The sequence below is a fragment of the Phyllopteryx taeniolatus genome, chromosome 14 (assembly GCF_024500385.1).
Source record: "Phyllopteryx taeniolatus isolate TA_2022b chromosome 14, UOR_Ptae_1.2, whole genome shotgun sequence".
Lineage (NCBI taxonomy): Eukaryota > Metazoa > Chordata > Actinopteri > Syngnathiformes > Syngnathidae > Phyllopteryx > Phyllopteryx taeniolatus.
The window spans coordinates 23,233,542-23,260,954 of NC_084515.1; the positions used below are offsets into that span (position 1 = coordinate 23,233,542).

Here is a 27,413-nt window from a genome sequence, read left to right on the forward strand (position 1 = left end):
CATGACTTGACCACAAAAGCAATTTAAATCAAGCCTATTCTTGCCACATTCCACCATGGAAGAATTGACCCAAAAAAATAAATAAAAATGAAACGACTCCAATGTGAAAAACAAATACAGAGCTTATTCATGATTTGCTGTACCAGGCCGTCTGGAAGGCAACATGGGATGCTTGGAGAATGTCTCATTACACAGATCACCAATCACTGTACTGTGTTTCACAGTGTTCATTCTTTTGTGTCGCAGATGCTCGAGAGAAAATTCCCCAAAGTCATCGGTCCTCAAACGCTACACAGCCTAAGTGATCGGAAACATGACACTGCTATCTAGTGGTAGAGCATGAAATAGCATAATTTCTGGAGCAACTTTAAGTTTATTTCAGCTTCATTGACTGAAACGTGTTCTGGTATCAAATCAAAGTAGAAATTTATTATGGCCTCTGTGGACTAAAACATTTAAAGCTGGTATCGTATGACATGAAAGCATAAAAGCAGAGGAGCTTTGCACAAGATTACTGGAAAATGTACAGAAAAAAAAGAAATTGCCAAATCTAAATGGTGGTCATCTATGGATTATGCATAATCACGTTTTAAAGTTGCTTTTTTTGGTAAATATTCTTCACACACACCACAAAGGACTAAAATGTTTTATTGTTTTCAATGTACACAATTCAATCACAAGCAAAATCAGAGATTTAGCAATCATGAAAAGAAAAATAAGATGAAATATTAGTCTTTTTTTTTTTTTTTTTTTACTTGGCAAAATGCTAAATATTACAGTAATAATCCTCCAAGTCCTATTATGCTTAAAAAGCTTGTTTAAAGCAAATGAAAAGCAACTAATTGGCTGCTTATGACAAAGGAGTCTCCATTCAAGTCAAGAGTCAACAATGGACAGTATGCTTCGAGCTAAATACAGTGTATACCTTGAATAGGTTCAAAAGAAATGAAGTGCTAAATAATATTTTTTTTTAAAAACAGAGTTTTGATATTATATACTGTATGAATACTACTATGAGATCAGGACAAAACGTCATTCATACTCATGTAAGAATGCTGAAGATACACAGGTACATGAAGAAACCTCCTGAATTTGTCTTTATGTACAGTACACAGTACACATACAGTATTACATACACGTGAACTCTATTCAGTTAACTGAGTTGCATATATTTTCTACCACTCTGTTGAACCTCTCCGGTTGATCGGCATACACGTGGTGAGAGGCATCATTTATCAGCTGCAGAGTAAAACAAATACCAAGATTATAAAAAAGAAACAAAGGTGGCCATTATAAAAACAAAAGTTTCCCTCAATAAACACTCAAAGTAACATAAATTAGATTAGAGTGACGCTAAGCAGGACGACCAAGTTAAGGTTGAAAATTCGATGATAACTGCGTCATGACCGGTCTGCTGCACTCACCAGCACTTTGGTGCGAGCGGGGCTCCTAACCTGGACCACATTGTCCCCGGACGAACTATCAACCCATGACTGGGCTCCATACAGCATGGTGAGTGGCATGGAGCTGGGTAGCAGAGGGACCCGCTGCAGCATAGGTCTCTTGGCCCAACCCAAAGACTCAGCCATGGCCCGGAAACCCACCTCGCCGCTGGGAACAGAGACGGAAAAGAAAAATGGAGGACTTTTTTGGCAGGCATTTGGGCAATGTCACTGCTGTTGGAGCAGAACTTCATCATAAAACGAACATCCCTCGTACACCGGCTTGAATAAGTATTTAACACGTCGCCATTTTTCTCATTAAATATATTTCCAAAGGTGCTATTGAAATGAAAATTTCACGAGATGTTGGGAACAACCCAGATTATCCATACATACAAAGAACGCAGAACAAATAAGCACAGAAATTAAGTTGTGTGTAATAATGTGAAATGACACAGGGGAAACGTATTGAAGATGCCAACTGGTATTTATTTAATACTTTGTACAAAAGCCTTTGTTTGCAATGACACCGTCAAGACGCCTCCTGTATGGAGAAACTAGTCGCATGTATTGCTCTGGTGTAATGTAGGCCCATTCCTCCACACAAGCGATCTTCAAATCTTAAAGGCTCCGTGGACTTCTTTTATGGACCTTGAGTTTCAGTTCTTTCCATAGATTTTCGATTGCATTCAAGTCAGGTGATTGGCGGGGCGGCTCTAGCAGCTTTATTTTTTTTCTTTGAAACCAATTGAGAGTTTCGCAGTACGTTTTGGATCATTAACCTGCTGAAATGTCCGCCCTCGTTTATTTTTCATCATCCTTGTAGATGGCAGCAGATTTTTGTCAAGAATGTCTCAGTACATTTGCCCATTCATCCCTCCTTCAATAATGTGAAGTTTACCAGTACCATTTTCTGAAAAGCATCCCCACACCATCATGTTCCCACCGCCGAATTCATTGTTCGTTTGGTGTTTTTAGGGTGATGTGCAGTGCCTTTTCTCCTCCAAACGTAGTGTGCATTATGGCATCCAAACAGATCGATTTTGCTCTCATCCGACCAGACTGTATTCTCCCAGTATTTAACTGGCTTGTCCAAATGTTGTTCAGCTAACTTTAAACGAGCTTTGACATGCTTTTTTTTCAGCAATTGGGTCTTGCGTGGTGAGCGTGCATACAAGCCCTTGGCGCTGGTGGACATTACTCACTGATTTCCTTGTGACAACAATACCTGCTAATTCCAGGTTTTTTGAAGCTCTCTACAGGTGGTCCTTGACACTTGGACAACTCTTCTGATTATTCTTTGCACTCCTCTGTCAAAAATCTTGCAAGGAGCACCTGATCGAGGCAAATTTATGGTGGTATGATTGGCTTTCTACCCCAACTGTGCTCACTGGAACATTCAGAAGCTTAGATAGGCGTCTGTAACCAATGCCATCGTTCTGTTTTGCAACAATTAGTTTGCGATGATCTTGAGACAGCTCTCTACTCTTACCCATCATGAAATGCATCTTGACTCACACCTTGGCAATGAGACATTTTTGAAGGCCATCAATTAGGACTGAACCAGCTGATATTCATTTACACTGACAAGGGGGTGGATTTCTATTTGATTATTGATAGATTTTAGGTGTTGGCTTGGCTTTCCATGCCTTTTTGCACCTCCCTTTCGTCATGTGTTTTTTCCATGTGTCATTTCACATTTTTACACACAAGTTTAATTTCTGATCTTATTTGTTCTGCTTTCTTTGTATGTATGGATTACTTGGGCTGTTCCCAACATCTGGTGAAATTTTCAGGTAAATAGCACCTTTGGAAGAATATTTAGTGAGAAAAATGGTGACGTGTTAAATACTTATTTCAGATGCTGTATGTTAAATTCATTACAGATTATTGGCCGTTTTATTCTAATTGATTTTTCATGTTTCATTTCAGTGACCTTGTGTTATCTACATGAATTTGCTTGACTATGGTTAATGGCACAGTGTCAAATCATTGCTTCACTTTTACCGAGTCCCCCAGGCAGGCGTTTGTTTTTACTTCCGAAACACTTTTTGGAGGGGTGAAGTGAGAGAAAAAGAACAACCCATTAAGTCTATGTCCATGTCCACATAAAGGTGAGGACATTTTTTTACAAAATATCATCATTAATTAATCATGCAAGACAATTTTTCAATATTTTCCTTAGTCGTCTTCATGAATATGGTCTAAATATTAATCACAAAATCCAGGCTTACATACAGTATACAGGAGGTGGTCATTTATGAAGGTCATTTATGTTTAGTACTGACCTAAACAAGTATCGGACTGCCATGTAATCATGTGACCATGTATGCTGACATACCTCGGGGGCTGTGCATTACAATGGTAGATGTACTGTGCCATAGTGTCATCATCAAACAGATCTTCAAATTTCCTTTTGAAATCGGGACGAAATCGATTGACCAATCCCGGACCTGAGTAAACAACACCTTGTGAAGTAAAACGATGGATGACGGATGCAGCAAAAGAATGCTAGTACGTCGATATTATGTCTCACCCCATGGGCCTGCTGCTCTGATGACAGCCAGAGGATTGAAGAGGGAAACTACTGAAATAATAGCCTTCACCCAGCGAGGTGGAGATGGCCTCTTTACCAACTCTGTGGCCTGACCTTGAATCTCCTGGCTCCGGATCTGTGGTCTCTCAGGGAAACCCCACGGATCAACCAGGATAAGATGAGACACTCTGGAAGACAGCAAACTACTTACTATAATAATAATCAACCAAAAAACTTGGAACATAAAAACGAAAATGCACATCCGAAAAGGAGTGAGAAGAAGAAACATTCCCAAGCTCTCACCCCTGATACATAAATTCCAAAATGACATCTGCTCGTACGCTAAACATCCCCATCAAGGAATGCTTCTCTTCCACTCAACAACTTCGTGAGTATTACTTATAGTGTATTTTTCACCACATTACGCCATACATACATACAGCACTAATACTGTATATATACAAACAAAATGACCCTATATACAGTTACAGTACACACAAACACACGCACACCTATAAAAACAAATATCAATAAGAATCTCTTAAAACACCATAGTCAAACCACAGCCTCGGTCTTGTATTGTGACATTATCATTTCTTTGAAACCTATTTTGAATTGGTTAATATCTGGACATTTATTTATTCCCAACCCATTCCACAATTTGACCCCACATATAGATACACAGAAGCCTTTCCTGGTTGTTCTTACTGCTTGGACTTGAAAGTTCCCACACCCCCATCAAGTCCCTCTCTGTAAATATTTTGGGCATATTACCAGGTAATATGTTTTATTGACTTTACACAGTAATTATGCGGTATAAAAGTTTGCTAAATCCAACCTTGTGTATGGTTCTAACTGCATGTTTTTGTAATTAAAAGAGTGGATGGAGAAAACCTTTGTAATTATTACCCCACATTTCTCTACAATAGGTCAAATATGGCAAGACCAGTCTACAATAATGTATATATGGTGGATTATAGTCCAGGACTTATTTGGGACCACAACCCAAAAACATGCGTGGTAGGTTGACTGAAGACTCTAAATTGCCCGTAGGTGTGAATGTGAGTGCGAATGATTGTTTGTTTATACTGTATGCGCCCTGTGATTGGCTGGCGACCAGTTCAAAGTGTCCCCCGCCTCTCGCCCAGAGTCAGCTGGGATAGGCTCCAGCATACGTGCGACTCTAGTGAGGATAAGCGGTGTAGAAAATGGATGGATGGAAGGATATTGAGTAATCTGGGGCCAAAGACTGAACCTTGGGGGACCCCACAAGCAATGTTCAGATACCCAGATGTGAATTTACCCATCTTGACAAACTGCCGTCTCTCAGTTCAATACCTTTTGAGCCATCTCAATACCTTTTGAGCCTTCTTCTAATGCCACACATTTCCAGTTTATGAAGTAAAATAGTATGGTCAAGTGTGTCAAAAGCTTTCTTTAAATCAATAAATATTCCAGCGGCACACTTTTTACTGCCCAATGTATTTGTGATTTCTTCCACTGCATCAATTATTGCCAATAATAAGTCAGCTGCAGTCAGATTGCAATGCTGACTCCAGTTTGTGGTTGTCAAATTGCTGTTGAAAAAGAAAACCGATTTAAATACCCTTTGTAAAAGAGGCAAGAATATTTAGATAGGAGTTGTGTACTTAAACTCATGAGTAATATCAGTGTTTTTTTCACAGGTTCCTCTCAGTGTGCTCTGGAAAACACTGACTGACAGTGTTTTCAACATATGAAATTGAGCAAATTTGGGTGATTTTTTGTCCAGTTTGTTGGTTTCTACAAAATAGCCTCTGGATTATAAGAATACAGTATATACAATATAGCAAAAAAAAACACTTTCTTTTCTCTCAAAATCCAGTTAGCTGCTTATGACCTTTTAACGTGTGTGTGTGTGTGTGTGTGTGTGTATGTTTTTAAACAATATTAGAACTTGTACAATTACCTTGAAGGGTATTGGATGGCGTATGATGTAGCCAGATACCCGCCCAGGCTGTGGCCCAGCAGAATCATGTTCTCCAAACCTACAGACTGTCTCCACTGTTCTATGGAGTTGACAAACTGCTCCTCTGCTTTGGCAGCATCAGAAGGGAAAGAAGGTCTGGAGCTCCTACCGAAACCCAGGAGGTCGAAGGCATAAACAGGCCGTGACCGGCTCAGTGCATCCAGGTTCCTAATCCATAGTCCCACCCCTCCTCCAAAGCCATGGACCATCACCAGCGGCATTTTAGAATCTGGGACATAAGGTGCCAATTAAATTCAACATACAGTATGGTGGTTCTGCTTTCCTTTAATATACAGGGTGTCACAAACAATTTGACATCATTGTCATACTCTAATAACAGAATTTAATCGGAAAAATGAAAAATCCAACTACTAAGTTTAAAGATAAATGTACAACCCCAATTCCAATTAAATTGGAATTGGATGATTTGCAAATCATGTTCAACATATATTTAATTGAATACACCACAAAGACAAGATATTTAATGTTCAAACTGATAAACTTGATTGTTTTCAGCAAATAATCATTAATTTAGAATTTTATGGCTGCAACACATTCCAAAAAAGCTGGGACAGGTGGCAAAAAAGACTGAGAAGGTTGAGGAATGCTCATCAAACACCTGTTTGGAACATCCCACAGGTGAACAGGCTAATTGGCAACAGGTGGGTGCCATGATTGGGTATAAAAGGAGCTTCCCTGAATTGCTCAGTCATTCGCAAGCAAAGATGGGGCGAGGTTCACCTCTTTGTGAACGAGTGCGTGAGAAAATAGTCGAACAGTTTAAGGACAATGTTCCTCAAAGTACAATTGCAAGGAATTTAGCGATTTCATCATCTACGGTCCATAATATCATCAAAAGGTTCAGAGACTCTGGAGAAATCTCTGCATGTAAGCGGCAAGGCCGAAAACCAACATTTAATGCCCATGACCTTCGATCCCTCAGGCGGCACTGCATGAAAAACCGACATCAATGTGTAAAGGATATCACCATATGGGCTCAGGAATACTTCAGAAAACCAATGTCAGTAAATACAGTTCGGCGCTACATCCGTAAGTGCAACTTGAAACTCTACTATGCAAAGCAAAAGCCATTTATCAACAACACCCAGAAACGCAGACGGCTTCTCTGGGCCCAAGCTCATCTAAGATGGACTGATGCAAAGTGGAAAACTGTTCTGTGGTCCGACGAGTCCACATTTCAAATTCATTTTGGAAATTGTGGACGTCGTTTCCTCTGGGCCAAAGAGAAAAAGAACCATCCGGACTGTTATGGATGCAAAGTTCAAAAGCCAGCATCTGTGATGGTATGGGGCTGTGTTGGTACCAATGGCATGGGTAACTTACACATCTGTGAAGGCACCATTAATGCTGAAAGGTACATAAAGGTTTTGGAGAATTTATGCTGCCATCCAAGCAACGTCTTTTTCATGGACGTCCCTGCTTATTTCAGCAAGACAACGCCAAACCACATTCTGCACGGGTTACAACAGCGTGGCTTCGTAGTAAAAGAGTGCTGGTACTAGACTGGCCTGCCTGCAGTCCAGACCTGACTCCCATTTTAAATGTGTGGCGCATTATGAAGCGTCAAATACGACAACGGAGACCCCGGACTGTTGAACAGCTGAAGCTGTACATCAAGCAAGAATGGAAAATAATTCCATCTACAAAGCTTCAACATTTAGTGTCCTCAGTTCCCAAACGTTTATTGAATGTTGTTCAAAGAAAAGCTGATGTAACACAATGGTAAACTCTGTCCAAGCTTTTTTGGAACGTGTTGCAGCCATAAAATTCTAAGTAAATGATTATTTGCTAAAAACAATAAAGTTTATCAGTTTGAACATTAAATATCTTGTCTTTGTTGTGTATTCAATTAAATATAGGTTGAACATGATTTGAAAAACATTGTATTCTGTTTTTATTTATGTTTAACACAACGTCCCAACTTCATTGGAATTGGGGTTGTATATACTGTGTGTTTGAATGGTTGTTGGAATTTTGATAAATCGTTTATTTTTCAATATGAAGCATATTTAATTTCATTTGCTTCGAAAATGTCATCATTCGGCTAGTTATACTTTAAATTATGTAAATTTTTTGGGACACCGTGTGTTATCCAGTCGACGTGACTTCATATACAGTAAATGTTAAGAGCGGACCTCGACCACAACTGCAATAAGCGTCACAATTGGGAGAACAGAGATAGTAAGGTTAGAAAATCTAAAAAGAACATTGGATCAGGGTGTGCCTGTTCAACTCTCATAAACAAACAATGTGGGGGGGGGGGAAGGATAGGCAGAGGAGAGTACCTTGCTCTTCGGGTTTTGGACCGGTTTTGTCGGTCAGGGTCAGAGTCCATATTCGATCTTGACTTGGAAGAGTCACAAACCTGGCCCATAGGTTATTTTGAATACCTGCAACCAGACAAAAAATAAATAACTTTATAGAAGATATTAAAGAGGTTGTGAAATACACTTTCCTAGGCACATCATCACCATAATCTAATGAGATTCAATACATGAACAATAACCTGCCTTTACAATGACATTTAGCATGAGAGTCAATAGAATACAGAGATCTTCCAAGTATGAACAATCTTAAACATGAAAAAAATGTTTGCTTTTCCTGGTCTTCTACTGCCTTTTGGGAAGTGGCGATTGCCATTACAAAGTGCCACAAATACGGCAGCTTCATCTGCTAGATGTAGCCCGCCATTGCGCCTTTTAGTCCCAATGCATGCAGTCAGTTATAGCAATAAAAAAACTGAACGCAGCAGAGGTATATACTCTTGTTTTGAGTGACACTTTGAGAGATTCAACTCTCTGAAAACTGAGTCAAACATACATAATAAATGGATTTTTCGCTCTCTCTCTCTCTCTCTCAAGCAGGTTTATTGAGATGTACAAACTTTCATATACTGTTTCCGAAGACAAACATGTCTGTATGATGAGTCAGGAGATGGAAGCATTATCATACAGCTAAGAATCTTGCTCTCTGTGGCCTTCAATAAGGACATGGATGTTGGACGCCAGGAAGGCCACCAGCTCCAAATAGAACTTGCCCTGACGAAGAAAAACAAAGCAAACACAAATAAATAAATCAAGCACGATACTGTATGTTTTGCTTCTGATGAGGGTCCAATCATTATCACTGGCTTTACACACTTAGGGGCAGCACAGTGCATAGCCCCCATGCTGTCAATGAAAACCATTTTAACCACATTTATTTTGATATTTGGTCACCTCTCAATCCTAATCAATTGTTATCAATGGCCATAACATGTGTGCCACTTTTTTCCTCAAACCAGTATCTGATCAACAGGAGGTCGGTTTATCGTCCACTTGACAGTCACATTCACTGGAGGTTCAATTATAGCAGAACAGTGTTGTATCGCATTTCTACCTCCACTATGAGCACCCCCCGTGGCCTTTAACCTGAGCTACAATTAACAGCTATCTAATGAATAGGCTTATCGTGGTGTGGGGCCTCACAAGGGCTCCGGTTCATCCAAATGGATACATTTAAGGTTTTAATTATTTGATTCAATTTAACTGAATTCAACAGTACGGTAGGTGAAAAGGCAGTAAGACTAGAAGTTTAGGGGCAGGGTTTAAATTATTTTACCATGGTGTAGATGGGTAGAGAAATGGAGTCGGGTTAATTTAAAAGAAGAGTTGGCTAAGAATGTCTTGGAGGAGAAAAGAGTATCAGAACGAGTGATGAGGCTGAAACTTGATATTGAGGGTGTTATGTATAATGTAATTAGTGGTTATTCCCCACAGGTGTGACCTAGAGGTGAAAGAGAAATTCTGGAAGGAGCTTGACGAAGTAGTTCTGAGCATCCCAGACAGAGAGCGAGTCGTGATTGGTGCAGATTGTAAGGACATGTTGGTGAAGGAAATAGGGGTGATGAAGACGTGATGGGTAAGTACGGCATCCAGGAAATGAACTTGGAGGGACAGATGGTGGTAGACTTTGCAAAAAGGATGCAAATGGCTGTAGTGAACACATTTTTCCAGAACAGGCAGGAACATAGGGTGACCTACAAGAGCGGAGGTAGGAGCACGCAGGTGGATTACATCTTGTGCAGACGATGTAACCTGAAGGAGGTTACCAACTGTAAGGTAGTGGTAGGGGAGAGTGTGGCTAGACAGCATAGGATGGTGGTGTGTAAGATGACTCTGGTGGTGGGGAGGAAGATTAGGAAGACAAAGGCAGAGAAGAGAACCATGTGGTGGAATCAGAGACAGGATGAGTGTTGTGCAGCTTTTCGGAAAGAGGTGAGACAGGCTCTCGGTGGACAGGAGGAGCTTCCAGAAGACTGGACGACTACAGCCAAAGTGATCGGAGAGATAGGCAGGAGAGTACTTGGTGTATCTTCTGGCAGGAAAGGAGAAAAGGAGAGTTGGTGGTGGAACCTCACAGTACAGGAAATCATACAAGGAAAAAGGTTAGCTAAGAAGAAGTGGGACACTGAGAGGACCAAGGAGAGGCGAAAGGAATACATTGAGATGCGACACAGGGCAAAGGTAGAGGTGGCAAAGGTCAAACAAGAGCCACATGATGACATGTATGCCAGGTTGGACACTAAAAAAGGAGAAAAGGATCTACACAGGTTGGCCAGACAGAGGGATAGAGATCGGAAGGATGTGCAGCAGGTTAGGGTGATTAAGGACAGAGATGGCAATATGTTGACTGGTGCCAGTAGTGTGCTAGATAGATGGAAAGAATACTTTGAGGCATTAAAGAGGATGAAAAATGGAAAGGCAGTTGGTCCTGATGACATTCCTGTGGAGGTAGAGAAGCATCTAGGAGAGGTGGCTGTGGAGTTTTTGAACAGCTTGTTCAATAGAATTCTAGCGTGTGAGAAGATGTCTGAGGAATGGAGGGGAAATGTGCTGGTGCCCATTTTTAAGAACAAGGGTGATGTGCAGAGTTGTGGGAACTAAAGAGGTATAAAGTTGATGAGCCACACATTGAAGTTATGGGAAAGAGTAGTGGAGGCTAGACTCAGGACAGAAGTGAGTATTTGCGAGCAACAGTATGGTTTCATGTCTAGAAAGAGTACCACAGATGCATTATTTGCCTTGAGGATGTTGATGGATTAGAGACACTGGCACTGAAGAGACAACAGGAAGCAGAGCTGTAGGTGGCGGAAATGAAGATGTTGAGGTTCGCTCTCGGAGTGACCAGGTTGGATAAAATTAGAAATGAGCGCATCAGAGGGACAGCCAAGGTTAGATGTTTTGGAGACAAAGTTAGAGAGGGCAGACTTCGATGGTTTGGACACATCCAGAGGAGAAATAGTGAGTATATTGGTGGAAGGATGATGAGGATGGAGCTGCCAGGCAAGAGAGCTAGAGGAAGACCAAAGAGAAGGTTGATGGATGTAGTGAGGAAAGACATGGGGGCAGTTGGTGTTCGAGAGGAGGATGCAGGAGATGGGCTTACATGGAAAAGGATGACGCGCTGTGGCGACCCCTAAGGGGACAATCCGAAAGGAAAAGAAGAAGAAGAACGATCTCACATTAGTTTGCGAATGTTATAGTTAAATAACTGATTTAAATTTCTGAACGAAATGCTCCCCAACCTTATCTGGAAAAAAACTATAACGAAATATGACTGAACGCTTTCCTCCAGACAGCATGTGACGTAATGCAGCAGGGACATTTAAATAACTTTAACCTTACTCTGTCTCGCTGTCGCCTTGCAAAGGTGCCGTAGTAGTCGGAGTAGGATCCATTCATAGAAGTATCCCTGGTGAGCACATACAGTGTTAAGTAAAGTTATACTCGTTATTTGTGCTTGTGATTTCCTGTCGCTGTCTCGTGAGCCGCCGACTGCAATGTTTTGTATCTTGTCCATTATTTGTCAGGTGACCTAAAACAAAGATTGACAAAAAGAAGACGCCTCACTCGCACGCCACTTAAAAAAAATAGACAGGCAAACGTTATTAGGTTTCGTATTAGTTTAGTAGTAGTATTGTATTAGTATTATTACCAAGGTTATCAACGACCCAAGTGTATTCATCACAGCTGTATAACTCAATAAAGATCGTTTGAAGGTTTCAGCAAATTCAAATGATAAAAGTTCATACTGAATACCAAGACAGAACAGCCTTGTGGAACCTATTATTTATTTATTTTATTTTATTTTGTAGCGTTATTGGTAAGAAGAGTTTCGTCTAAATAGTGTCAGAGTGGCCTATTTAATTTTGCTTGTGACTATCTTTGTTGCGCTACCCTGCGAATGTCCATCCCGGCTGTGCTTCCGTTCCTACCCGAAGACTTGGCCGGATTGCATTTTCTGTTGCACTATGACCACGTCCGTGTTTTACGGCCACGTCACGTCTGCACGGCGCTAGCTCACCAGTTCAAGACCCCACTTGACCAAATAGTTGACCAAGCGCAGCAATGTCGGCTTCTGTTTTGTCGGTAATTTCTCGGTTTCTTGAAGAATACACAAGTACGACGACCAATAAGTTGAAAGTGGTGGATGCGTATTTGCTGTATATCCTGCTGACGGGAGCGCTGCAGTTCCTTTACTGTCTGCTCGTGGGAACGTTCCCCTTCAACAGCTTTCTCTCTGGCTTCATCTCTTGTGTCGGCTCTTTCATTCTCGCAGGTAAACTCGTTGAATAGGTTATCCAGCTGGGAAAGTCTAGTTGTTGTCATCTAAAATGGACGCATTTACCTATCCGGATTGCGACTTGTGTGTTCCGACCTAGCTAGCCAACATAGTTAGCTTAAATGTAACTTTTTCATTGTGTAGTTTATGTTGGCCAAATGTTGCAGAACTATAGAAATTGTCAGTTACAGTTAAATCTCTTAACTGGTGACTGAACATATAACCCCTAACGCCACACACTTGTACAAATTGTGTATGTCTTATGTCTCTTTAGTGTGTCTTCGTATCCAGATCAACCCACAGAACAAAGGAGACTTCCTGTCCATCTCACCAGAGAGAGCGTTTGCTGACTTTCTGTTCGCGCACACTGTCCTGCACCTTGTTGTCATGAACTTCATTGGTTGAACACGTTTCTCAGACTGACAGTCCCCTTGGTGGAAGGTGTGTGTCAATTTCAGCAAAATTTCAGCAAAGTTATAGAATATTGCCTGCTCACCACAATGTAGACTTGGCAGCTTGGTAAAGAGCCACCATTTTCAGGTGTGATGGTCAGACTACACGAAAGCACAAAAGCTAAGCAGGGCTGCAAGGGTTGACGCACAGATTAGCCTTAGCTCACACGTTTTTGTTATTAGCCTCTGATAAGTGGCACACACTTGGTTGTTCGGTTAAGTTTTGGACTTCCTGATGGTGTGGGGCTTTGTGTTTGGCAATGGGTGCATCAGCATGCATGACTTACAGTCGCACACTGAATGGAGTGTAATACAGCATCTTGCATGTGAAGTGATACAGAGAGGATCAGCCAGTGGTTGAAGTTTTTTTAGTGTTTTATTTAAAAAATAATTTTGCATGAAAAAAATTTCACTGATGTGTTATTAGGACACCTGGGAATAAAAAAAAAAAAAAAATGTGTATATATTGTTGCTGTATTTATGCACACTGACCACCTCATTGGGTACACCTTTAATGCAAGATGTGGACAAAAAGTGCCCCAGTTGATTTTCATGCATCTCTTATAATGAATCTCATAATGGTGTATGTATTGAAGAGATGTGAATGTCTGTGTTTTCCAAGGTTTGCTTTCTCAAACTCCTGTTGACTAATTGTATAGCCTGTATCACTAATAAGACTTTCCTTTGGTCATAGATGCAGCTGGGAAGAAGATGGAAAACAATATTCAAACCCACAATGCCACATCGGCTTTTCTTACAGATCATGGTTGAATTCCTTTTTTTATGTTTAAATTTGTTAACGTTCCCTTGCACTGAGGCAAATAAATAAATAAAAAAAAAGACAACTTTAGAATGGTTTCGAGTCTTGTTCACACCTCTTACGTTCATCCAACAGTATTTTCTTAAATGCTGCAGAGCAAATTATTGCGCATCACTTACATGTATGAAAAAGATTCATATTTGATTAAAAATACAAATATTTTCCAGTGGTATGAGATCATTTATTCTTCCTACTGTTTTGGAATTTTGTTTTACCGCTGCTCAGGAAGAAGCACCATACAATATCCATCGATACCCCTATTACATTGGCGCCAAGCCTCATGGGAAATGTCCTCCAGCATGTCTCTTCATGACCACATTGTGGCACCGATTACACAGTTGGACAAAATATCACACTTGTACATAAATGTTTACATTTTGGAAAATGATGCATGCTTTGTTTTCACTATGTTGTTGTTTATATAACAGAAAATTTCTTTTTTTTTTTTTTAATTATCGACAATCACACACAGTAAAGTACTGTGTTTTTAAATGTAAAAATAAACAAAAAACAATTACAGTGACAGATTTGGTCTACAGTGTCCAATTTCTAACACTACCATTTAGCTGCAGCTTTTGTAAAACAGTGATGAAGTTCTCTGTTGTGCAGCCACCACTGATACATGAGTCATCCTCAGTGGGTTAATTGTTACTGCAAGAAGAAATAGACTGGTGAATTATTTCTTATAGTGCCGGGGATGCCCCCTCATCAAGTACCTTGTGGTTCCTCGTGATCATCCTCAAGATCATCCTAATGGCGGCATTCAGACACAAACTGCGGGTGTATGACATAGTGACTGGCTTGGTAGGGCTTCACCACATGGAAACAGCTGTAGCACCCACTGTTGATAAACCACATCAGTTAAAAGAGTGATTTAATTCACTCTGTAGCGTTATTGGTCAAATAAAATCATCTCCATTAGGGCACATGTACAACGTATTGAGATAGAATACAGTACAGGAACATTTATGAAGATGACGATGCTCCTTTTCAGTTAAGGGGCTATTCCAATGAAGTTGAGATGTGTAAATAAAAACAAAGTTTTTGAAATCCTTCTCAACCTATATTCAAATGAATATAGTACAAAGACAACACATTTAATGTTCAAATCAATTAATGTTATGGCAAATATGCTCTCATTTGAATTTGATGCCTGCGACAAGTTCCAAAAATTCTTGGAGAAGGGCAACAAAAGACGGAAAGTTTAAGAATAAAAAAAAAAAAAAAACACCTGTATGGAGCATTCCATGGGTGAACAGGTTCATTGGAAACAGGTGAGTGTTTCTCAACGTACAATTGGAAAGAATTTACGGATGGATGGATTAATCAATGTCATAAAAAGATCTCTGCATGTAAACGCCAAGGCCAAAAAACAAAATTGAATGCCCATGGCCTTCGATCCCTCAAGCGGCACGGCAAGAAAAAAACAGCCCCATTGTGTAAAGGATATTGTCACATGGGCTCAGGAGCACAGTGTCAGTTAACACGTCATTACTACAGCTACAAATGCAAGTTAAAACTCTACCATTCGAAGCGAAAACCATATATCAATAACACCCAGAACTGTCGTCGGCTTCTCTGGGCCCAAACTCATCTGAGATGGACAGGTGCAAAGTGGAAAAGTGTGCTGTGGTCTGACAAGTCTACATTTCAAATTGTTTTTGTAAATAATGGGCGTCGCGTCCTCCAGGCCAAAGAGGAATAGGACCATCATGATTGTTATCAGCACAAAGTTCAAAAGCCAACATCTGTGATGGTATGGGGGTCTGTCATGGCATGGGTAACTTGCACATCTGTGAATGCACCATTAATGCTGAAAGGTACATACAGGTGTTGCTGCAAAATATGCTGCCATCCAAGCAACGACATTTTCAGGGACGCCCCTGCTTATTTGAGCAAGACAATGCCAAGCCATATTTTGCACGTATTACAACAGCATAGCTTTGGAGTAAAAGAGTGCAAGTACTAGACTGGCCCGCCAGCATTCCAGACCTGACTCCCAATTGTAAAACATAATACATTGTACCGCGGTGCCTTATGAGTTTTTCAAGGTGCAAGCCCTCAGTTGGCATGTTTTTTTATTTTGAGTTATGACCCAGATTTTGAGTAACGAGTGCGCATCCAACCTCCCACTGACAGGTGACGGCAGCAGACTACACAATGTCAGGCAACCACCGATTCACTGATTTCCTGGGCACAGTACATTAGGTACAGTGGTGTTGTGTACTCGCATTTCCTGTGTTTTTTGGGGCGTTGGTGTTCCAACTATGCATAATGTTACAGTGGCTTACAATAATATTAAATATAATTTTTAGGAACAAAACTTCTGTCTTATTTTTGATTAAAAAAACGAGCCTACTACGCTACTTTTTTAATGTTAGTCATGGTAATGTTTTGGATAGGAAAAAAAACAAAATTATTGTGACTAGTTTCGCAACATGCTTGTATGTTAAACTTCCTCTGTGGAACAATCCAGTAGAACAGTTTTGTGTGATTTTTTTTTTTTTTTTACATGTTTTCCTGAAAATAAATGGATCAAGAATTTCAGCACTTTTCATCTGCTCACTGAAAAAGATAAACATGAGCGAGAAATCTGAAGACGGACTACTGATTAGGGACATGAGCGCCCCTAGTAACCCCATTCCTGCAGGAATAAAGCCCACAAATTTAAAAAAAAAAAAAAAAAAAAGTTAAAATGTATTTTTTATTTTTTTTTTAAATCTCAGAGCTGCTGTTTGAGATGAAAAAAAAAAAGTCACACCTTGGTGAGATCTTCAAAGATGAGCGAAGCCGGACACAGCTGGCAGTGGGAGATGATAGCTTCTGCTGCCGATCAACAGAGGGCAGCTCTTGAACTGAAGATGGGTTTATGGCTGGCATGAGCTGTGCTTTGCTTGAGCCCACAGTGTTCACAGAGTTGACAGGAAAAGCCCTAACAGGGCTATTGAATGACAGTCGCGTGACAGGGGAGAAGGGTTGACGGCCAGCGTCCACAGGGGGGAAAGTTGGAGGTTTAAGTGGTTTGTGTGATGGATTGTTCAGGGTCTTAAGACTGCGGGGGAAAAGAAAGTCCTGCCAAGGCAACAGAATAAACACGTGAACAATAAATACACAAGCCACACAGTGAGTTGAATTTATCTTCATTTTGGTCATTTTAACCCTTAGTCAGGCACTTACTGAATAAGGAAATTCAATATTTCAACCCTGACACTTGGTTAAATGCATGACTATATTACACGTAGCAACTGACAATTAGCACTTTGTAGTTTTGTGACTTAAAACTGAATTATTGTAATTATGTTTTCTAACAATTATATAGCATAAGGATATCATAATACTGACTTAAGTTAATAAAATATTTACTTTGTCAACTTCATTACATAACAATAATACAACAATAGGACAGAAATATTGCAATCAGATTTTCTCAATTTCTCCCAATCATATATTATTTAGAAGCTAAGGTAATTGAAACCAGTAATTAAGACACGTTTTCTCCAAATTTGCAATTATATTTATTCTCATTCTGGAGTCCAACTGTGTATTTGTGTGTGGAAGCGGAATCATCTGCTCCATATCTTACCGGTTGAGGCTGTGGGTTGTTTCTTCTGTGGGCAGAAGTTGGTCGAAGTTGCATTCGTTCCACTTTGCCAGGTGAGGCAAACTGCTCTCTGTATATTGTCAGGTAGTGCTGGGAAGCCATCCTCTCATTCAAGTGTTTGTCCTGGAAGTGTACCTGTCGCTCGTCTCTCTGGAAGTCGCGAAACTGGTAGCTCCTCCCTTTCTCTCGCCCCTTCCTTCATTTTTTTTAATGCAAAATTAGATGCAGGAAAGTGATATCTAAAAGACACACAATCATGTTACAGTGTATTTAAGAAATCTGGTTGATTGGAAATAGGATATTTGCTGAACAATGTGTGACCTGAGCATCTAATGCAAGCCCCCTGCTGAGACACACATAGCTGGGTTTACCATGACCTACTTTCCTTAGCGGGAGTCAGGAACTTGTCATCATCTAAGAAGCACAGATCACTTGCTCAAAACTGCGCCTGCACTGAGAGAAAAAGGTTTCGATTTTGGACATTTCATAATTCAGTCCCACTGACAAAGAGATCAAGGTCTGCAAAAACCGCAACTGTGCTGCAGTAACCACAGTTAAAATCCAAATCCAGGCACATGCAAAATACCTAATGGATTATATTACTTTTTTCTTGTGACTGAAAATAGTTCTTTTTCAGCTTGATTCTGTGAATACAGTAACAATCCTCAACCTAAAGAACAAAGTTTTAAAAAGTAAATAAAGGTCAAATAAAGGTCCCGCTCTAAAAACTGAATTTCCACTGAATTAGTGTTGAATGTTTCTGAATTTCTATGGATCAGAAGATTCTAGGTTCAACTCCTGGCTAGCTCGTATACAGTTTTGCATCAGAATCAGAATCAGAATCATCTTTATTTGCCAAGTATGTCCGAAAATACACACGAGGAATTTGTTTCCGGTAGTTGGAGCCGCTCTAGTACGTTGACAGAGAACACTTTTGAGACATAAAGACATTGAGAAAAACAGTCACTGAGCAATAAAGGGATGCTAGTTATCTGGTAATGCTGGTACATTTTTTTTAAATTTCTTTTTTACAATTGTGCAAAAAGAGGCAGAGTCCTCTAGCACTTAGAGCAGTTCGAATGACTAATCTCGCAATAGTCCGCTGCGATGACCATTGTGCAAAGGGCGCCGAGACTTCAAGGAGTGTATGCAGTTTAAAGTGACTAGTAGCGCGATAATCTGGGACAATGTCAAGGCCTGGTTTGAATCCAGGTCAAAGCATGTCTGATGCCCTCTGATGTTTTTTTTGTTTTGTTTTTTGTGCAGCTGACTGAGGTTCACTTGTGGGACAGTGACAATCCTCCACAGCGGCTTAAGTGGAAACAAAATAGTATAAGACCATTTATTGGTGCTGAATTTGCCTTAATTTGTTATTTCATAAAGATGTTTTTCTTATATTTTGTTATATAAAGATTGTATTTATTATATTTTATAATATGATATTGTTCAGCAATATCTGAATTTGCAAATTCATATTTTATGTAGTTATTTTTATTTTATTTGACGTTCATGCTCTGATTTTTTTTTTTTAAATACCTCACAAATGGCGGCACGGTGGCCGACTGGTTAGAGCGTCAGCCTCACAGTTCTGAGGACCCGGGTTCAATCCCTGGCCCCGCCTGTGTGGAGTTTGCATGTTCTCCCCGTGCCTGCGTGGGTTTTCTCCGGGCACTCCGGTTTCCTCCCACATCCCAAAAACATGCATGAATTGGAGACTCTAAATTGCCCGTAGGCATGACTGTGAGTGCGAATGGTTGTTTGTTCCTATGTGCCCTGCGATTGGCTGGCAACCAGTTCAGGGAGTACCCCGCCTCCTGGCCGATGACAGCTGGGATAGGCTCCAGCACGCCCGCGACCCTAGTGAGGAGAAGCGGCTCAGAAAATGGATGGATGGATGGATACCTCACAAATTACACACAAATAACTCCGATGAGAGTATCTCATGATCTGTGCCTTGCAGTTCCTCTGCGAGGCGTGGGTGGCACCTTGTGCACCTTTTTCCCCTCCTCGCCTGCACACCTGGTTCAAATCAGCATTCATCACTGCCTGCACTTAAGCCTGCCTGTTCCTGTAAACCCCTTCCAACTACTTCTTTTGTCTCAGTCTGCTTTTGGGTCCCGTCCAATGCCGTTTGGTACAAACCATGACAGAGTAGGTTTCTTTTGTCTTTATAGTTCAGTCTGGCTGTAAATCCACAGGTAAATAAGAATTTTTGTTTCTTCTTTTTTCTTTCTTTTTTTGTTTTGTTTTACTTTGAGCATTTGAGCATAACAAAGACTATAAAGATAGAAGCGCATGAATAAAAACAGCAGACAGGAAACATAGCACACATACGCCGATGCGGTAGGTGGCGGTAGCTTGCAGTTCTATGATAAATCATAGCAGAAAAAAAGGTTACGTCACACTATAGTCATGAATAGGGAGATACGACGCGCCTCTTTTTGCTGCGTGCTTACGGCGACGCTAAGCTAGGAGGGTCAAAGTCGTCAGCTCATTCCATGTGTGTGAACGGCAAGAACACCAAAGACCAAGGATGTCGGTGTAGAGTTTTTCAAATGTTTATGTATTGATGGCACACGCTTTGGCTTTGAAAAACGTAAACCTCATAAAAATGAATGTTACGCCTTAACTTCAATGTCCATGCATTACCTTTGATGGGAAAGACGACCTTTCCAACATGGCCGCCACGTAGGCACGTCGGTCAGACAGGCTACTACAATGCAATCGTGTATCTAGTCGTCAAATCTATGCACAACAAACTCAAGTATGCCCGGAAGTAGAAGTGTTTAGCTTTGCACACCACACGTGAGTACATCTGGTATTTTTCTCTTGGATTTTGCTGGAGCGATTTAAATTCATCCAAATCCAAAATGATTGACATAAGAATAATTCTGGAGCTTTTCTAGTTTACTGAACTTGCCGTCCTCGAATCTCTTTTATCAGAACGTGGCAAACCATAAACCTGGAACAGTATTGCATTATTAACAAAGTTTCTACGAGTTGTGAGTTCTAAAATGAGTCCACTCCTATACAAATGCATACATTAAAAAAAAAAAAAAAGAACAATCGCCACCAATTAATCAGGGATATAACTGTTCCGTTTTACCTTGACTCAAATGGACACCGTACAACAACAGAGTAGATTGAAATCGAATCTTTGAACACGTTCGTCCTTTTCCTCAACTCCCATATATAGTTCAAATATACGGAGCACTTAAAAATGCCAATTTTATGAGTGTGTGATTATAGTGGGGTTGACGTGGGCGGGGCGGTGAGATCCCAAACTGTTGGGGTCTAACTTCAGTTGTCATCGTTAGCCAAATCATTTTAAAAGGTAAAAAGCCTCTTAAATGGTTTTCATTGTCGGTTGTCATGACACTAAGCTGCATATTGTACCCATTCAAAGGATGCTGGAAAAGACAGAGCTCGAGAAGCCCCAGAAAGGAGGTCATAAAAAGAGAAGAGGCCAGGAAGCAGGCGATGGAGGAGAGAGCAAGAGGAAGAAAGCTCAAGATGGGTCAAAGGCAGAAGGAGATGGTGGGAAAAAACGGCTCGATGCACTGAGTGTTGGTTATTACCGTCGTGTTGGGGAGAGATTGACTGAAGACTTTGAAGATGCTGAGGAGAGAGGTGAGGAAGAAGTGATGTCGCAAGATTTGAGCTATTTGAAAAGTCTGTCATGTAGTACGTCTTCAAAATGACATCCATTTAGAGCGTATGATCAAGAGTTCCTGTAATGTAGATAAATAAGGTAACCAACATAGTGTAGGAACTAAGTATGATGTGATTTTTATTTTGTCTAGAGTTTGTTGTCACATTTCTGTCGGGCCAATTATACATTACTCGTGCACTCACTGTAGGAGTCTCGCCACGCTGTTGTTGACCAATACTGGCCACTCATGCCAGAGTAGCATCTGCCCCCACTTGCACAGTGACTGAGGCGTATCTGCAACATTTGCACAATCGACATTGTCCCAGATTATCGCGCGACTAGTCACTTTAAACTGCATGCACTTGTTGAGGTCTCGGCGCCCTTTGCACAATGGTCATTGCACCGGAAAATTGCGAGATTAGTCATTCGAACTGCTCTAAGTGCTCGAGGACTCTGCATCTTTTTGCACAATTGTCCAAAAAAATTAATTGTACCGACATTACCAGATAACTAGCAACCCTTTATTTATGTCTCAAAAGTGTTCTCTGTCAATTGACTGTCTGTTGTCGTACTCGAGCGACTCCAACCAATGGAGACAAATTCCAAATTATGTTTTGTTTTTTTGGACATATTTGGCAAAATAAAGATGATTCTGAGGATTCTGATTCTGATACAGTGCAGTTCTACACTGCTCGGCACTAACTACAACCTCAGTAATGAAATTACTGTATAGCTTTGTTATTGTAAAGGCACATTTTTGTTCCAGCTTCTATGTTGGATGACGATATATTATATTTTCTAATGACCCTCTTGAGCAAATGTTGTACAAGTTTTATTTTCATCCCATTTTTTTTTTTGTTGATTTTGGCTTCCTGATAAAAATGATCAATCAAATCCCTCCAAACTTTTTGGGTAAGTTGCTTGACAACTGAATGCCTCGGACGATAACTAAAGAGATTCCCAAGTTTTCCCTTGTCGTCTGCCTTCCTCCCACACATAAAAGAAACTAAAACATTAACTAGCATAGCATTCACTTTGTACTACATGTTACAGTCTTGTTTGTCTTTTCTGCAGATATGTTTGTGGAAAATGTCCTGAGTGAAGTCAAAGGCAAAGCGAGCCTGGTGGCGATGGATCGCACTGGAAGCGTCACTCTGCAGCGCCTGCTCCCACTGTCCAGTCCTGAACAGGTGGCAAATGTAATGGCGGAGCTGGGTGGCGAATCGGGGTCAGACTTTAAGGCCGTCTCCTGTGACCGTTGTGGCGGCCATGTAGTGGAGAGCGCAGTCAGACAGGTGTCCAGGTTGGCAGGTATGTGGAATTTTCTTCACTTCAGAGTGGTTCTCATCGTGTATGTTGTCGTATAAATAAATAAATCCCCAAAATATGTGAAGTTGGAATGCAGAACTACAAATATGGAGAGGTTGACTGTACTATACACTTATTTGTTCAAGTGTGGACGATGCAATGTCTATTAGAACAGAGGCCGCTATTTGAGGAAATACGATAATCATCATTTAACATTGCAAACCACTCATTAATTGTTTTTTTTTTTTTTTTTAACATTGTAATGGAATTTGTGGTTCCTAATCTGATTTGAGGCACTGAACCCCGCAGGTTTCATATGTGCATTCACTGAATCCTTCTTGGTTGGAAAAATACATTTTTTTTTATTTATTTTTTTTTTTTTTGTAAATTTAAAGTGCTACAAAAATGAACCCTACAGCAGTTGTACACACAATCACTACTCGACGAACAAAACCCACAAAACATGAACTTCACCCAAAACTCAAAAACATAACTCAAAGAATATTTACTGCAAATCGCTGTTGTGTCTCAATGGCTTTCTTAGCAATAAGAGTACACTACAATTTGGTGACACCAAATATTATGGCAGCCAATGATGGCCAAGCAGAGCGCAACATTACCAATCTCACACACAGCGTCTTGACCTCTGCTGAAGCCCTGAGACTGGATCACCAAACCCCTGTGGTTCGATCACACCCAGGCGAAGAACCCCTGTGTTAGTCAAGCTGACATCTAATCGTGTTGTCTCCTGTTTGTTTAATCAATTTAGCAAAAGAAGAAGAAGATCAGAATGAAGTTCTGGAAGTCCAGGTATTGTCCTTAAGTCAAGTGGTGAGGGACAACAGCGCAGAGCTCATCAAAGATGTGCACGGCTCTCATGTCGTCCGCACACTTTTGCATGTCCTGGCAGGCTGTGTGGGACCTCCCCGCACTGAATCACGTCCAGGTAAACGCACGCACACCGTTATGCACATTTTGTTAGTCATTTATATCATGTCATGTAATGTTTGGCCTTGTTTGTGTTTTTTCGAGGTGCAAAAGAGCGCAACGCTCCTCCTCAGCTGACTGACTTTGAGATACCTACGTCTTTTTGGTATGAGCTGAAAAGCCTCACAGAGACTTTGATGGACAGTGTTAAATGTGAGTTTCATATGCATGCTGAATTTGCTCCTAAAAAAAAAAAAAAAAAAGAACAGTAAACATCATGGGATGGGAAGAATCCACAAATAAAATGAATTGTTGTTTAAGCCACAGGGGTTAAAGCTAGGGGGAAAAAAGGTGTGGCATAATTTGTGAGTAGGATTTCTGTGCTTATTTACATGTTTGTTTCTGTAAAATGTACCTGTATATTTGTGCGCCAAAATTTGAGGTTTCTCCATCTGTCACCTTCACCATTTGCATGACTGCTAGGTTTGAGAGAGGGAGAAAATAGAGGGATGGTGCATAAACAAATGACATGATACTAATACTAGTATACAACAACTGTAACTACCATCACTGGGACTATTCCTACTATTATTGGAGAGACAAAGGTTTGCGTTTAAGAGTGGTTTTTTTTGCCTTGTGCTGCGTCTCTTGCTAGTAAGCATCACAGACTCGGTTACCAGTGCAGTATTCCAGACCATGTTGAGAGTGTGTCACAGGAAACGGCCCAAACTTTGCAAGCAGCTCGTCAAGCGCATCATGGCATACTTGACAAGTTGTCCCGCTGGTCCAGGAGTTAGGTCTAACTTAAGTTTTATCTTTATATATGCAACAGAAGAAGGGAAAGCATTTTCTCACTTTCCTACTTTCTTATATTTTTCAGTCCGCTTCTGGTTTTCCTCAAGGACCTGGCTTCCAGTCACCTTATTGAGACCATCATTCAGCTGTCACCCAAATCTCTTCTCCGTGACCTTTACAAGAACCATCTCAAGGGTCACTTGGTCAACCTTGCTCTCCATCCAATCGCCAACTTCCCTGTACAGAGGCTGACAGCAGCCTCGGCCAAAAGCAAACTGGTGGGGTTCAAATGCTGGGAATGAAAATCCAAGTTGTCCGAATGCAAGGTTGACTGAGGCTTTTCTCTATCTTTGAAGTTCCTCAGGCTATTCGATGAGTTAGTCCAAGGCGTGGAGGCCATCTTGGCTGCAGGTCACATGGGTGTGATTGTGCAAGTGGCCGAAAGCTGTGCAGAAAGTGAAGCACGGCAAGGAGAATTGATGCAGTGTCTACTCAATGTAAGTCTTGTTATTCCGGTAACAAAACAAAATTCCATGCATCCATCCATTTTCCGTACCGCTTCTCCTCACTAGGGTCGCGGGCGTGCTGGAGCCTACCCCAGCTATCTTCGGGCGAGAGGCGGGGTACACCCTGAACTGGTCGCCAGCCAATCGCAGGGCACATATAAACAAACCAAATTGATTGACTAATTTCATTGTGTGGAAGGTTTATCTTACGCTTGTTCTGCCTAAGGATTTGATTTGAAAGTGCATAACAACGCAATGAAAGCTTCATTTGTGTTTTTTGGTGTTTGTGTTTTTTGTTTTTTTTTTGGCAAATGAAATTGTGCTGTGTTCTCCCAGGCATTCCACTGCGCAGAGCCTGGCTCCAGACATGTACACTGCCTCCCTCTCTTTATGTCCCTCCTCACCTACGATGTATACTACCACTCTGACACAGCAGAGGGCAGCGAGCAGACACAGGTGAGCCTTCTATTTCTCCAACTGTATTCAGGTCACCAGTTGTAAACCTGCACTGTGACTGACAACAAACAAAATAAGCCTTCAGGCACGTTTATGCTGAGTAAATGTCAGACGCACAGCAGGTTCCAATATGGCTTGTGTCGTCCAGGCCCCCCTGTCCTCCATCTGTTACCACGGCTCCCGGCTGGTGCAGGCACTCGCCAGGTTCCAGGAGCGCTCCATCCTCCTCAGCAGTCTGCGCACACTAGCCCCAGCGGATCTCTTGACACTGGCGTCTGACCCCTCTGGCAGCCACGTGCTTCAGGCCCTCATCGCCACATCCAGTGACAAGGGAAGGGGCAAAATCCTCAAGAGGCTGGAGGTACGAGCGCTTCGCCCCTATTGATTCTGTGCACAAGAGCTATTGAGTTGCTTAGAGGTCAAAGACAGGCGTTGCACATCCTCTGCTGACTTCTTCCACATTACGGGGGCAGTTAAACACACTTACAGTATATATTCCATTCTTTTCTAGCATCTGTCTGTACTTCTTTTGTCAGCCAAAAAAAAACTTTTCAAACAAAAACAAAAAAAAAACCCCAGCATGTTTGTTGAGCCATTGCATTGTCAAAGAGAGCAAGCCATTTACAAAACTATAGCTGCGATTGACTGTCGACCAGTTCAGGGTGTACGCCGCCTCCTCCCTGTTGATAGCTGGGATAGGCTCCAGCATGACCGCGACCCGCGTGAGGAGAAGCGGCTCAGAAAATGGATGGATGGATGGCTTGGTCAATATTTTGTAAAAATAATCGACTCATGTGGGTACTGACAAATAGTAGAGATTTGTGAAAAAAATATGAACTTGACCAAATTTAGACATGTTTCTATCCGACAGTGACAATATACAATATGTTCTGAAGTAAATTGAAACATGCCAAATGCAGAGCTGCCGAATGTTATGGAACAGCTGTATTTTGTTACGGAAATCACTGAACGTTGACTCGACTCGAACACTGATATATATAATAAAAAAAAAAATAATCCAGCGTCTGCCATTACCGGCGCGTCCACACAACTGCTGCTTGGTGCGCGCTCTTTTATTACGCCCTCTGGTAGCCAAGCTGAGCAATGTTATTTGTTTGTTTGCAAAATAGAGTGCTGAGTCTCAATTTTGACATATGAGATCTGATTTATATGCTTTAATAGAATTTTTTTCGTTTTGTTTTTTTGTTACCGGGGTTGAAAACAGAATTGGCAAAGGAAAATGAATCCATAGATGCAGATATTTGTGATGGTGGAACGTCGAAATTTCATATACTTTGATTCAGCCTGGAACTGTTACAAGGTTGATGTAATAACAAATATTGAAGCCACAATTTCCGGTAATGTTCTTGGCAAAAGTTTGAAAATCTGAAAAACGTGGACAAATTGTTCTGGAAGTAAAATTTTTTTTGGCTGACAGCTCTGCAAATGTGTCATCTGAGTATTATACAGAAGATTCTACTGTTGTTTCGATGAATAATCAATGTTGGTGCTCCTACAGCTTGCAAAATATTATGTTTTGTTTCTTAAAGTCTCCAAACATTCTGTACAGTCATTTTATTTATTTCCCCCCACCCCCCCCTCCTCAGGGTCAGTATGTTCGAATGGCATGCTCCAGGTTGGGCAGTCGAGTACTGGAGGCCATATGGAGCAGTGCATCTGTCAGTCAGAGGCAAAGCATTGCACAGGAGCTTGGTAATATGATGCACGTGGCAGATATTCGGAATGACTTTCTCGTTACCCATTAGCATTCTGTTAATGAACTTCTCTCGTCCCCCACTTTCTCTTCTAGTGCCAAGCGAAAGCCAGCTGAGGTCAGACCAGTTTGCGCGACATGCGTGGGCCAAATTTGCGCTCTCCCACTTCATCCACCGACGAGCCCACTGGCAGGAGATTCAAACCGGCGAGTCCAAGAAACGCAAGCTTTTCAGTGATATTCTTGAATGAAATAAACATTTGAGAATGTTTTTTTGTTCTTTGTTTTTCCATTGTTTGATTTAAACATTTGGGGAGAAATAACAAAGATGTTCTTCCTTGTGTGTAAATTCAAATACTTCAAGAATAAAGATCAATGTTAATTTGTTTGAAATTAAATACTGAGGCATCTCTTATGTTCTGTGTGTGTGTGTTTTTTTTTTTAATTCATTGTCTTTCATAACGTCATACCTCAAATGAGATTTGAACTGTCTAGCAAGATGCAGCACTGTTGTTGCCAACAGTAATATCCCTTTTCTTTGAGTTTCTAAAGTCTCTCCATCTCAATAGAGA

At 41.0% G+C, this 27,413-nt stretch overlaps 4 protein-coding genes across 9 annotated transcripts; 2 read left to right on the plus strand and 2 right to left on the minus strand.

Moving 5' to 3' along the window:
* Positions 1-630: 630 nt before the first annotated feature.
* abhd4 (abhydrolase domain containing 4, N-acyl phospholipase B) lies at positions 631-13,124 on the minus strand. 3 transcript variants are annotated; one of them, XM_061797476.1, is made up of 9 exons: positions 13,107-13,124; positions 11,674-11,740; positions 8,960-9,045; positions 8,293-8,397; positions 5,927-6,215; positions 3,979-4,166; positions 3,784-3,895; positions 1,425-1,611; positions 631-1,239 (listed from the first exon to the last, which is right to left on the minus strand). In XM_061797476.1, the coding sequence occupies exons 2-9, from the start codon at positions 11,724-11,726 to the stop codon at positions 1,150-1,152; spliced, it is 1,110 nt and encodes a 369-aa protein (XP_061653460.1). In that variant the 5' UTR covers positions 11,727-11,740; positions 13,107-13,124; the 3' UTR covers positions 631-1,149. The 3 variants fall into 3 exon arrangements, with proteins under 3 accessions (XP_061653460.1, XP_061653461.1, XP_061653459.1); XM_061797477.1 differs by lacking the exons at positions 8,960-9,045; positions 13,107-13,124 and adding an exon at positions 11,984-12,028; XM_061797475.1 differs by lacking the exons at positions 8,960-9,045; positions 13,107-13,124 and having other exon boundaries at positions 11,674-11,853.
* On the plus strand, positions 12,290-13,915 carry dad1 (defender against cell death 1). The gene is made up of 3 exons (XM_061797478.1): positions 12,290-12,607; positions 12,885-13,051; positions 13,757-13,915. Exons 1-2 carry the CDS (start codon positions 12,397-12,399, stop codon positions 13,013-13,015), a joined length of 342 nt encoding a protein of 113 aa, XP_061653462.1. The 5' UTR covers positions 12,290-12,396; the 3' UTR covers positions 13,016-13,051; positions 13,757-13,915.
* A 717-nt stretch (positions 13,916-14,632) lies between these two features.
* LOC133489222 (uncharacterized) lies at positions 14,633-17,685 on the minus strand. Its single transcript, XM_061798096.1, has 3 exons — positions 17,466-17,685; positions 16,644-16,954; positions 14,633-14,723 (listed from the first exon to the last, which is right to left on the minus strand). The coding sequence occupies exons 1-3, from the start codon at positions 17,583-17,585 to the stop codon at positions 14,633-14,635; spliced, it is 522 nt and encodes a 173-aa protein (XP_061654080.1). The 5' UTR covers positions 17,586-17,685.
* A 1,868-nt stretch (positions 17,686-19,553) lies between these two features.
* Positions 19,554-27,256, plus strand: LOC133489285 (nucleolar protein 9). 4 transcript variants are annotated; one of them, XM_061798208.1, is made up of 12 exons: positions 19,554-19,681; positions 20,890-21,113; positions 22,210-22,446; positions 23,213-23,389; positions 23,476-23,583; positions 24,026-24,167; positions 24,251-24,443; positions 24,522-24,662; positions 25,008-25,127; positions 25,276-25,488; positions 26,735-26,840; positions 26,938-27,256. In XM_061798208.1, the coding sequence occupies exons 2-12, from the start codon at positions 20,891-20,893 to the stop codon at positions 27,090-27,092; spliced, it is 1,815 nt and encodes a 604-aa protein (XP_061654192.1). In that variant the 5' UTR covers positions 19,554-19,681; position 20,890; the 3' UTR covers positions 27,093-27,256. The 4 variants fall into 4 exon arrangements, with proteins under 4 accessions (XP_061654192.1, XP_061654189.1, XP_061654191.1 ...); XM_061798205.1 differs by having other exon boundaries at positions 19,612-19,634; XM_061798207.1 differs by lacking the exon at positions 19,554-19,681 and adding an exon at positions 20,154-20,288.
* The last annotated feature ends 157 nt before the right edge of the window (positions 27,257-27,413 follow it).